The sequence below is a fragment of the Eumetopias jubatus genome, unplaced genomic scaffold (assembly GCF_037043125.1).
Source record: "Eumetopias jubatus isolate StellerSeaLion01/CBP00866 unplaced genomic scaffold, mEumJub1_p1.0 scaffold_5, whole genome shotgun sequence".
In the NCBI taxonomy this organism is placed as follows: Eukaryota; Metazoa; Chordata; class Mammalia; order Carnivora; family Otariidae; genus Eumetopias; species Eumetopias jubatus.
The window spans coordinates 23180578-23192745 of record NW_028274811.1 but is presented as its reverse complement, the minus strand read 5'-3'; the positions used below and the strand labels follow the sequence as shown (position 1 = coordinate 23192745).

Sequence of the window (12168 nt, the reverse complement as noted above, 5' to 3'; positions counted from 1 at the left end):
GGGACTCGATCCCAGGACTCTGGGATCATGACCTGAACCGAAGGCAGATGCTTAACTGACTGAGCGACCCAGACATCCCACTGAGCTCTTATTTTTAAAGAGAATATTACTGAAATTTTTGAACCTATGGGAAATTGTTTTTCTAAAATCCCCTGGTCATTTTACAGAGCTTATTATTTTGCTATGTATCCATATTTTTCTTCAGTTATCTTTAATTAAGACTTATTTTCTCTCTCTCTCTCTCTTTTTTTCAAGTTTTATTTCCTCTAGGGATTTCATGTTTTTCCCTCCTAATTATATTATCTTTGGGTGTAGAAAAGGAGAAGCCAGTCTGTAACTGTGACTTGGATTGTCTCTCAAAGGCAGTCACCAATTTTTTTATAGTGTTTGCTCTGGGGGTGTATATGGCTCACATATCCCTTTGGATGCATGCATTTAAATGGTAAGTACAGAACACAAGAAGGACATTTGGGATGCAGGAACTCTGTGTTGAAGCCTCATGTTTTTCCTTCTCTATTACTATCCTATCTCTGCTTAGATGCTGATTTGTCTCTGAGCCAGTAAGTGGAAGCGTCCACGAGGTTTAAATCTTTGAGAGACAGACTTATCAAATCTCCCCACATGATTATGAAACAGTTATTGGTCCAAACTTTTCTGATGACCTATATAACAAAACCATAATACATGCATGAAATGAGAAAAGATAGAGTAGAATTCATATGATAATAGGTACAATTTTTTTCATTTCCAAACTGAAAAAAAAATAAGTTGAAAATCAGAAGTTTTCCAAATAAATTAGAGACAATCATGACTTCTTGCTTTATTGACAGTATTACAGTCTCACAGGGAATTTAAAATATTATAAAATTATAATGAAGTCAAGCCAGTAATGTAAAATACAAATCTTCTTCATTGTGCTCCTGTTGGATGATTACTTGGAAATAACTCAGCTTCACTAAGTAGCTTTAATATGAATACCAAATTTTTAACAGAACCAGTGTAACAAGTTGAGAAAATTAACTGTAAGGAATGAAAAACTCAGTAATATCAGCACTTACTTTCCCAAAAATTACTTTTCAGAATGTAGCTGCATTTCTAAGATGCCAATAAGACCCCCAAAATCCTAAAGAGTATATCATAAAAACAGTTTGCACCTTCTCTAGGTTCCAAACATCAGAGAAATTTATACCAGCTTTGAATCTGTTTCTTTACTTTTTAAATTTATGTTTCTCTCTTCTGACACTTCTCATTAAATGTTTATCTTGTATTTTTTTACTTTATGTTCTTGATTACTTCCTTATTTTTATTTTCTTTGAGTTTATTTTAGTTGCTTTTTAATTAACCCCCAGAAATGGATATTTAGCTCACAAATTTTCAACCATTCTTATTTGGATCTACATTCTTATGTAGATCCAAAAGTTTTGAAATATAACACTTTCATTTTAATTCAGCTCCAATAATTTGTTTTTAGATTTTTTATTTTTATTCATTTTAGAGAGAGAGAGCACGAACATGAGCAGGGGTTGGAGCAGAAGGAGAGAGAGAGAGGGACAAGCACAAACCGACTTTCTGCTAAGGGTGGGCTCCTTCCCACAACCCGAGATCACAACCAAAGCCGAAATCAAGAATAAACTGTGCCACCCAAGGCGCCCTATCTCAAATTATTTTTTAATTTCAATCATGATTTTTTTGTCGACTCATGGACATTTACAGACGTTTTATAACCCAATATATAGGAGATGACCTACCTGTCATTTACAAAATTTATTTCTACCTTAATTAAACTGCTGTCAGAGAACATAATCCATATTCAATCCTCTGAAGTTTGCTAGAATTCCCTAAGTGGTGTGGTAATCTTTGTGGATGTTTCGTAAGTGCTTGAAAAGAATGGATAGTCTGCAGTTTTTAGATGTAGTATCTTATATATGACCGTTAGCTCAAGTAATTTGTTTATTGCATATTCTGTAACATTGAAGGTTTTCTTTTGTTTATTCTATCAAATACTGCAAGAGCTATGATTAATATCCTACTATGATTCTGGAGTTGTTTATTTCCACGTGAGGTTATATACATTGTGCTATATAAACTCAGAGACTATTTTCTTTACTTGCACTTTTATTCTTTAAATAATATTGCTGAGGATAAGCTTTATTTTGACAATTATTTTCTTCAAAGCAGTTCAAGGCATTGTTCAATCCATGGCTGCTATTGAAAAATCAGCTGAAAGTCTTTCACCCCTAGGCAAATGATTTTTTGGACAGATTTTAGTGGTAGCTTGGTTTATCAGAAATCTATACATAATTTTTGAGTGGTATAAAAATGAAGTGTAATCAGAAACACTGGATTAAAAAGACTCAGGAAAAATGGAAAGAGTCAAATCAACATGTATCAGAAACTTCGCTTGTTTTTTATACATTATATTATTAAATTTGAAAACAGACCAAAAGACTTAGGTGTCATTATCCCCACATTATAGAGGAAAACATGGGAGATAGTTGAGGTTTTTATAAACTATGGTTCACCTAGAGGCCATGACTATATAATTTCTCAGCTTAAAGAAAGAAAAAAAAAAGGAAAAAGAAAGGTGATCACATTTACCATAATTTACAAGCAGGAAGACTAGAAGAGAGGTAAACTGACCTCAATATATTTCTTATGTAAAGAAAATACTGTACTTACTTTGTAAAAGAAATTTGTTCTCCCAACGGATCCTATTTTCCCAGTGTGATTCATGAAGCAAATGTTTCCTTCAGTAGCTCCATAAAGCTCACACATTTTAATATTTCCAAATCTGTCTAAAAATTCCCTCCATACATCACTCCGTACACCATTTCCAACTGCTAAACGCACTTGATGATCCTTTTCTCCTTCTCTCTGTTAGAAGAAAAGATTTTACTTGTAATTTGTTAATTCCCCAGTTCTCCATTCTTTCATTACTGTAACTTTAATGCAAACATCCAGAAGTAAGTTCCACATAGGCAGTAATGGAAGGGAAGTACAAAAAAAAAAAAAAAAAAAAAAAAAATTTAATTCTGTTGCAGAACCATGTCCGACAGCTAATGAAACTAACACTGGCCTAGAGTAATATAGCTTTTATTATACCCATATCTGGTAAAAGATCTTCCTACATTCCAGATTACAAAAGCCTTATTTCGGTAGAGATCAGGTAAGGAAGAAAGCATATTTCAGGAAAAAAAGCATTACTTTAAAAAATTTATAAAATACACTTGAGTTTGTACTCTCAGCTCCACTACTCATTATCTATATAACTTTGAACAAAAGGTTGACTACCATTCTGATTCTCAGTTTATTCACCTGTAAAACTGAGAATACCTCTCTCACCTAAGTACCGCAGTATATAGGTGAACCCAGGGCCTAGCGTAGGGTAAACAGTACACTGAGGTCATCTAATCCCTGAAATATTTGACTTACAAATATTATGGCAACTGCTTGTAAATATTATTTTTGAATGTGCAATATTCTCACTTTTTTTCTTCTGATTCATACTTTAGAACTGAAAGAAAAACTAGAACTATACTTTACGTTCCATAGGCACTATGTTAAGTAACGTGAATTATATACACTGATCAAAAATGAGAACCTCACACCTGTTAGAATGGCTATTTTAAAAAAAGATGAGAAATAACAAGTGTTGGCAAGGATGTGGAGGAAAGGGAACCCTTGAGCACTGTGGGTGGGAATGTGAATTGGTGCAGCCACTGTGAAAAACAGAATAGAGGTTCCTCCAAAAATTGAAAATAAAACTCCCATATTATCCAGCAATTCCACTTCTGGGCACTTATGTGAAGGATAAGTGGAAAAGATATCTGTACCCCCATGTTCACTGCAGCATGATTTACAGTAGCCAAGACACAGAAACAATCTAAGTGCCCACTAACAGATGAATGGATAAGGAAATTGTAGTACACACACACACACACACACACACACACACACACACACACACACGGATATTATTCAGCCAAGAAAAGGGAAATATTGCCATCTGCAACAACATAGATGGACCTTGAGGGCGTTATGCTTAGTGAAATAAATCAGACAGGGAAAAACAAAGACCAAGTGATCTCATTTACATGTGAAATCTAAAAACAAAAGCAAAAACGGAACCCAAAAAAATCCCCAATCCAAAGCTCATAGATATAGAGAACAAAAGCAGGGAGTGGGGGGAGGGTGAAGTGAGTGAAGGGGATCAAAAGGTACAAACTTCCAGATATAAAATAAATAAGTCATGGGAATGTTACATCCAGCATGGTGAGTACAGTTAAAAATGCCGTGCTGAATATTTGAAAGTTGCTAAGACAGTAAATCTTAAAAGTTTCACCACAAGAAAAAGAAATTTATAACTATGTGTGATGTTGGACATTAACTAGACTTATTTTGGTGATCATTTTGCGATATATACAAATGTCAACTTATTATGTTGCACACCTAAGACTTATATAACATTAAATGTCAATTACAACTCACCAAAAAGTTACAGTAAGAATATACTATCAATTAGATTAAGAATATACTGTCAGTATGACTATGGTAAATCCACGATTCCCTCTGAGCTACCCCCATCCTCACCCAAGGTAATTATAAAATTAACAAGAAATAATAATACATCCACAACAATAAAAGAGTATTCAATGTCCCTGACACTTATAATTAAAAATGATCAACAGAGCACATTCTTTATCTCAGTTCCTTCTCAGTCTTAAAGGAAAGATTTTTACCTATTAACTGTCAAGAACAAAGAGAATGTGAGGGCAAGGTCACCTATTTTTTTTAAAGATTTTATTTATTTATTTGAGAGAGAGAGAGATGAGCGATAGCATGAGAGGGAAGAGGTTCAGAGGGAGAAGCAGACTCCCTGCTCATCAGGGAGCCCGATGTGGGACTCGATCCTGGGACTCCAGGATCATAACCTGAGCGGAAGGCAGTCGTTTAACCAACTGAGCCACCCAGGCGCCCCAAGGTCACCTATTTTTAAAACTGGAAAGTAGATAGGTGGCAGCCATGTGACTAAGCAGAGTGGGAAAAGCTGACATCAAAGCCTAACAGGTAGGGATGCAATAAATGTTCTGAGGTGTTTATGGAAGCAGCAAAAAGAATGAGGAAGGCAGAAGGCTTGGTTGAAAATGTTTAAGAAGCTCCTGCACCTTTAGATACTCCAACATAGACAATGCATGTGGGCATCTGCCCTTGCTACACATTAACCAAATACTGGAGACTAACTGTCTGGAGAAGTCCATCCACACAGACACCAGTTTGGGGTTGAGGAATCTACTGAAAACAGTAGCGTTACATAAAAGTATGAACACTAAATGGTGAGATCATTAAACTCTTCTGCTCTGATCTCAGAGCAAAACTAATCTATAGTCAGAGAAATCAGAATACTGTTCACATTTGGTGGGACAATGACAGATTGTTGAAGATATCCAGGGTGATGGTCTTCAAGAAAAAAAAAATTACTTAAAAATACTCCCAAGTGCTGGGACGCCTGCACGACTCAGTTGTTAGGCGTCTGCCTTCGGCTCGGGTCATGATCCCAGGGTCCTGGGATGGAGTCCCACGTCGGGCTCCCTGCTCAGCGGGGAGCCTGCTTCTCCCTCTTCCTCTGCCCCTCCCCCTGCTCATGCTCATGCTCTCTCTCTCTGACAAATGGATAAATAAAATATTTTAAAAAATAAAAATACTCCAAGTGCTGTTAAATCATTACAACAAATATCAGCTGTGATGGAGAGTTTGAGAGTATTTTGATACTAATTCCTTTAGATCCTAATTCATTAGGTATTTAGAAAGCTAAATTTTTAAAAATGATTTTTTTAAAAAAGTAATTATTAGAAATGAAAAGTTGAAAAAATCAAATTGTAATGATATTTTAATTACATGATATGCCTCCACTGTGAATAAAATGTACATATTTTAATTTCTTTATAATAACTTAAAAACCTGATTATCAACATATTTTTAGGTGATCATAATTATATTGTGCCAAAGAGGGAGAGGAAATATATCTATATGAGTATGTGAGTAGGAAGCCAGGTAGATGACAATTAAAACTGAAAAATCAAGAAATAGTAACATACATATTTTATTGAGAAATATGTTACTATACAACAACCAAAAATACCTTAACATAATGAAGGGTGTTTACCTCTAGAGATCAGGTATTGATAGCAGGGGGTTACCATTTATCTTGAGAGTACTACTTGATTTTTTTCAAACTATAGAAGTCATTATTTGATAAAACAAAAAATAAATTAAAAAAATAAAATAGGAGGTAAGCAAGAGTATGGATATACCAAAAATAAGACTCCAACTTGCTGATTTCCTTAGCCCCACATCAATAGGGTTGAAGGTAAACATTCTGCAGACAGAGAAAAAAACTCACTCAGATAAGAGCAGCTCCTTCCAAGACAGGAGCAGTTCTGTACTGGTTCCTACCTCCCAGGGCCACGTTGGATATGGCCGACCTGCCATGGAACTCGTTCTTGGATTTTCTGCCGCCATTTTTTCTGTACAAAACAGTAGTGCTGCAAATCTTAGGATTTATTCTGCTTGAACAGAGAACAATCTTTTCTATAGTATAACTCTTGGATGCTTTCCAGGTCAGAGATGAGTCTCAGCAAGTATCATTATTTATAAAATGTGTTGTACACTCCAGAAAACAGTAAGAAGGTGGTTTATAAACCAAATTCCATAGACTTGAACCTCTGTGTGCTATAGCTATACAAGCTTACTAAATAAGGATAAATAATTATCCAAAAATGATTCAACTGATAGAGAAAATTGAATTATCCATACTAGGGTAAGGCTTTTGTCTAAAAATATCAAATCCACTTATTTAACTCTCAAGGTATCTTTATTCTGTGGTGTTCTCTTTTATTTTACTTTTTAAATTTAGTTATTTATTTTAGAGAGAGAGAGGGAGTGCACATGGAGGGTGGGGAGGGAGAGAATCCTCAAGCTCAGCAGGGATTCCACGGTGGGGATCCATCCCAGGACCCCGAGATCATGAATTGAGCCTAAATCCAGGGTCAGACGCTTAACTGACTGAGCCGCCCAGGCACCACTGGTCTTCCCTTTTAAAACAGACCCAGAAGATCATGCTTTGAGGGGTATGAGAAGAGATTCATTATCTACTGTTATGGGAAAAAAAGAGAAGGTGTATTTCTTCTGATTTTGAAATGCATGCACATCATAGAAAATTTGGAAAGCACGTGAAAGTTTAAAAAGGAATTAAAAAATCTGTAATCCTACTACACCAACATTATTTTTATATAACCATGTATATACATGAAAAGTCACAATCACACTGTATTAGAGCTATATATTTTACTTTATTAATATTATATTCTGAACACTATCCTAAGATACTAGCTCTTATGCTTCAAAAACATGATTTTTCATGTTTATATGACTATCATATAATTATATCACAATTTAACTACTATCACCTATTTTTGGATAACCAGCTTGTTTTCAAATATTTACCTATCTAAATAAAACTGAGTGAATATCCTGTCTATAAATCTTTGCAGCTCATTCAGATAGATTCCTGAAAGAACCTAATAGCTATCAATTTTTATGACTTTGTTACCAAAATTGTTGTATAAAAAGGACATCCTATTTACATCATACCTCTTCAATGTACTAGAACTAAGAATTCATTTAATTTAAAATGTTAATTTGATAAGAAAATGTGGAATAATCTTTTTTTGGATTTATTTTCTTTGATTTTAGGCAAGTTGAATTCTTGTCGCATAATAAAACATTAATAAGATTAGTACTTTGTTTTAATAGTTAACGGAATTTATTTCCTTTTAATTTAATTTTTATTTTCAATATTTGCATTCAATGTGTTTATTTTTATAATTAAATATATTATTCTCTTCTTTGGTAATATTTTCTACTTAATTTGTGATTAAAAATCTCCTTTCCCATCCAACATCACAAAAAAAACAAAACAATAGACTATCTTCTTCTTTACATTTAACAATTATATTCATCTAGAATTAACTTTATGAGAAAAGTGGAACTTCTAAAATTTCATGTAATGATTTGTCTCATTTAAGGCCAATTCAGATTTCATGAAAATTCAGTTTACAATTTATTCAGCTCTAGTTATCCAAAGACTTGCAAATAGAAGCTTCTCAATAAAAGTCTAAAATTTTACAAACATCTTTAAACTGATTCAGTAAGTACATGCACACAAAATACTTTTAAACCATTCTCTAAAATCTTCCTTTAAAAGATAACTGAGAATCAAAACCTAAGCACTTCTGAAAGAATGAAATAGAAATGACATAACTGATGTAAGTGATGTAAATTACGATTGTTTTACAGTTTACTGAAATAATTATCTAAAGTTGTCAATAGCATCATTCAGATTTTCGTTTCCTTGATTCAAATTATGAGCCAGGAAGTATATATAAATGAAGATAATATGATTCCTTTGTTTATAATAATAATGTAAAAATTATATAAAACCTGCGGCAAGTCCAAAAGATAGTTATTTTTGGCATACACACACACTCATTATGTACGTACATATATGAAAAGAGGGAAAGAGAGAGAGAGAGAGAGAAATAAAAGTTTAAAAAAATAGTTTGCACAGGAATGGAAATTTTACCTAAAACATGACAATAAGATGTTATCATAAGGTCTAAATCAAGGGTTATTAGCAAACTACAGCCTATAGGGGCCAAATTCAACCTACCTCCTGTTTTTGTGAATAAAGTTTTATTAGAACACCATCACGCCTATTTATATGGACTGTCTATTGCTGTTTTTGTAATATAGAGGCAGAATTAAATACCTGTGACAGAGAAAGTATGATCCACAAAGTCTAAAATAATTTACAAATTCGTGCTTTTTTTGCTGACCTTTGTCCTAAATTGTAAAGAAAATTAAAAAAGCAACAACTTCTTAATATTAAGACAAGTCAAACACCATCTAGTTAAGTGGATGATACACTGGTGCTACATATATTGGTTCATTAAAATTCTTCATCCAATTTCTTTTCTTTTTATGTTTCTTTCTTAAGATGGGTTTTATCTTACTGGAAATAACTGGGAACTGGTTTTATTTGTAAAGTGGGTGAGTAGCATCTCATGCACGTTGAGCATATTGGTTGATGGGCAAAATATTGGTCAGATGAATCTTTTTAAAGACTACCCAGCTAGTGATGTTGTGAAGTTGAGGGTGATGACTCGAAGCCAGAGGACGGCATCCAACAGAGCCTGATAAAATAACTACATTAACCTGGTACTAACTGGCATGATGCACTGGGAGGTTGGCAGGGGTAAGGAAGTAGAAAAGGAAGGTCAGCAGAATGGCAAATTTAAAAAAGAAAACATAATCAGGATTGGCAAAGGGAGCTTCAAAAAGTGACCCTGGAATATATGGAAATTGGGAGGTGGGTCTGAGGGTTGCTAATTATATTTGGTTTGATACGTGTCCATTTTGAAATTGTTCAGAAACTAGCGGTACATCATCTAAAATACAACCAAATTTTCATAACTCCCACCTACAATTAAAAAGAATCCCCCTCGGGGTGCCTGAGGTCCTGCCTGAGCATCTGACCCTTGATCTTGGCTCAGGTCTTGATCTCATGGTCGTGAGTTCGAGCCCCTGGTTGGGGTTCACACCCATGCTGGGTGTGAAGCCTACTTAAAAAAAAAAAAAGAAAAAGAAAAAAGAAAGAAAAAAGAAAATAAAAATACCCTTAGCTGTCCATAAATTCCTCCAAACCTTCTTAGAACAAATTCCTATTGCTTCTAATTCTCCCTGAGGAGAACATGCATAAATACATAGGTACAATTAGATGAATACATAATACCTACATAAATAAATGCAGAAGAGAAAGAAGACAGAGACTGGCAAAGAACAAGAGAAGGGAGAGATAAAGAGAGATAAGAGAGAGAAAATACATGAGAGACCCGCAGAGACACACGGAAAGCAGGAAAGACAGTGAAAGTGAAAGAAAGTGAGAGAGACCCACAGAGCAAGGGTGGAGGGAGTATAAACAAAACAGAAAGGGACCAAAAGTGAAATAGAGATCCATAATAACAAAGACAGAGACTGACATAGTCAGAGGCAGAGAGAGACCCACACTGTGAGGGAAACATTGAGAAACTCCAAGTGATGCAGGGAGACGCTCACACTCACTTATACAGGGATGCAATGTGAGGGACATTCAGAGACACAGAGAAATCCACACGCTGAGTGATATTAAGAGACAAAGGCACATGCAGAAGGAGGGATGCTTGCTGTCAATCGCTCTCACTCTTTCTTTCTCTCTCTCACTCTCTCTCCACCCCCCCACATACAGAGGGAGAGAGAAAGTTAAAAAAAAACAAAAAACTAGACACAGAGAGACATACGAAGAAAGAAAGGCACACACCCAGAGACACACAGTTGTACACAGAGACACAGGTATTGAGACCCAGACAGAGATACAAGCAGACAGAGAAGCAAACAAGCAAAAACAAGTGAGGTAGAAACAGACAGAGAAAGGGGGCAAACACAGAAATCCACAGGGTGCAGGACAGGAACAGAAGACATGTTTGCAGCCCAATCAGCAGGAGCAAAAGGAGTGTTTGAGCCCCCATGTTCAGGTTACCGTACTTTCTCATTTTAATCACCATGACAACCCTACAAAATAAGACACATTATCCCCGTTTTGCACATTGGGATAATGAAGTTCAGGTCCAAGGTCACAGACACGAAATAAACAAGAGACAGAATTTGAACTCATTAAAATGAAGGTGCTATGTGGGGAGGTCTGTTGTCTGTTCTCTCCTCTGCTGTACCCCATTGCCTAGGACAGTGCCTGGTGCATAAGAGATGTTCACAACATATTTGTGGAAGGAAGAAAGAAACAGAGGGAAGGCAAATCAAAGAAAGAAAGGGAGACAGAGATGGAGAAAGGGAAGGAAGGAAAGAAAGGGAAGAGAGGAAAAAAACCAGCTCAAAACCCTGCAAAGCCCATGTTCTATTTTCCAAGTGTTTCCCCATGATTTCAGGAATAGGAAGCAATCAAAACATGAGTTTCTAATTCAATAGTTAGTAATTAAATATTTATGGACTTGCACACACACACACACACACACACACAGAGTAAGCCATTTTACAATACACAGAAAGTACTCATTTTTATCTCCAGCCATTTAAAATCCCATTTGAGGGCGCCTGGGTGGCTCAGTTGGTTAAGCGACTGCCTTCGGCTCAGGTCATGATCCTGGAGTCCCGGGATCGAGTCCCGCATCGGGCTCCCTGCTCGGCAGGGAGTCTGCTTCTCCCTCTGACCCTCTTCCCTCTCGTGCTCTCTGTCTCTCATTCTCTCTCTCTCAAATAAATAAATAAAATCTTAAAAAAAATAAAATAAAATCCCATTTGAAATTCAAAAGAGAATCTGCAGGATGAGTCAGACCTCTTAATACAGAGATCCCACGGTCTTGGGTTTCAGTAGAGCAGTTTCCCTTTGCCTTTCAGTACCATGCACCCATAACAACGTGGACAGACCGTGTCCATAGCAGGACAGGAGTCACATCCAGCTGGTTTCCAGCATTGTCTGTTGAGCTTACTAGATGCCGGGCAGTGCTTGAACTACAACTACCCCCTACCCAGCCATATGTTCACTTATTCATTTGCTGAAATGGACAGGCCTCTAACAACAAAGTCTTTGTCTTCCAGAACATGGGCTTAATCCTACCCAGAAAATCTAAAACACCCAAGCTAAATGCCTCTTTGTATGTCTATGAAAAGTGAAAGTCTGAAGGTTCTGCTTAAATACAGGTAATTTTATATCAACCTTGCTTTCTCAAAAACAAGCGTGTTTGTTGATAGATGGAGACACAGAAAAGAAATACAAGTTAACAGTGAAAACAAAGGGGCAAATCATTTCTGCCTTTAGCCTCGGGTAACTAGCTGCTTAATGTGCAAAACGAAAGTATGGTCTAATTCCTAAAGGATCATCTGATATTTATAACAACACATGTTAGGGCTTATGACTCTTCCATCTTGATTCCATTTAACCTAAGACCTCTTTTTTCTAAAACCTACTGATAATTACACACGCACATGTGTCACACCAACACACTCCATGAAATAACTATATTCCAACAGTTTGCTGCCTTCACAGACACTCCAGTATTA

The 12168-nt window shown here is 35.8% G+C and overlaps 1 protein-coding gene across 1 annotated transcript in view; it reads right to left on the bottom strand.

Annotated features, from left to right (window-relative positions):
• The window catches only part of SLC27A6 (solute carrier family 27 member 6), a 67381-nt gene that overhangs the window by 16369 nt on the left and 38844 nt on the right, over window positions 1-12168 (bottom strand). Inside the window, exon 5 of the mRNA XM_028103718.1 lies at window positions 2680-2874. Coding sequence (XP_027959519.1) covers window positions 2680-2874 — 195 coding nt within the window. The remainder of the gene's footprint in view (window positions 1-2679; window positions 2875-12168) is intronic.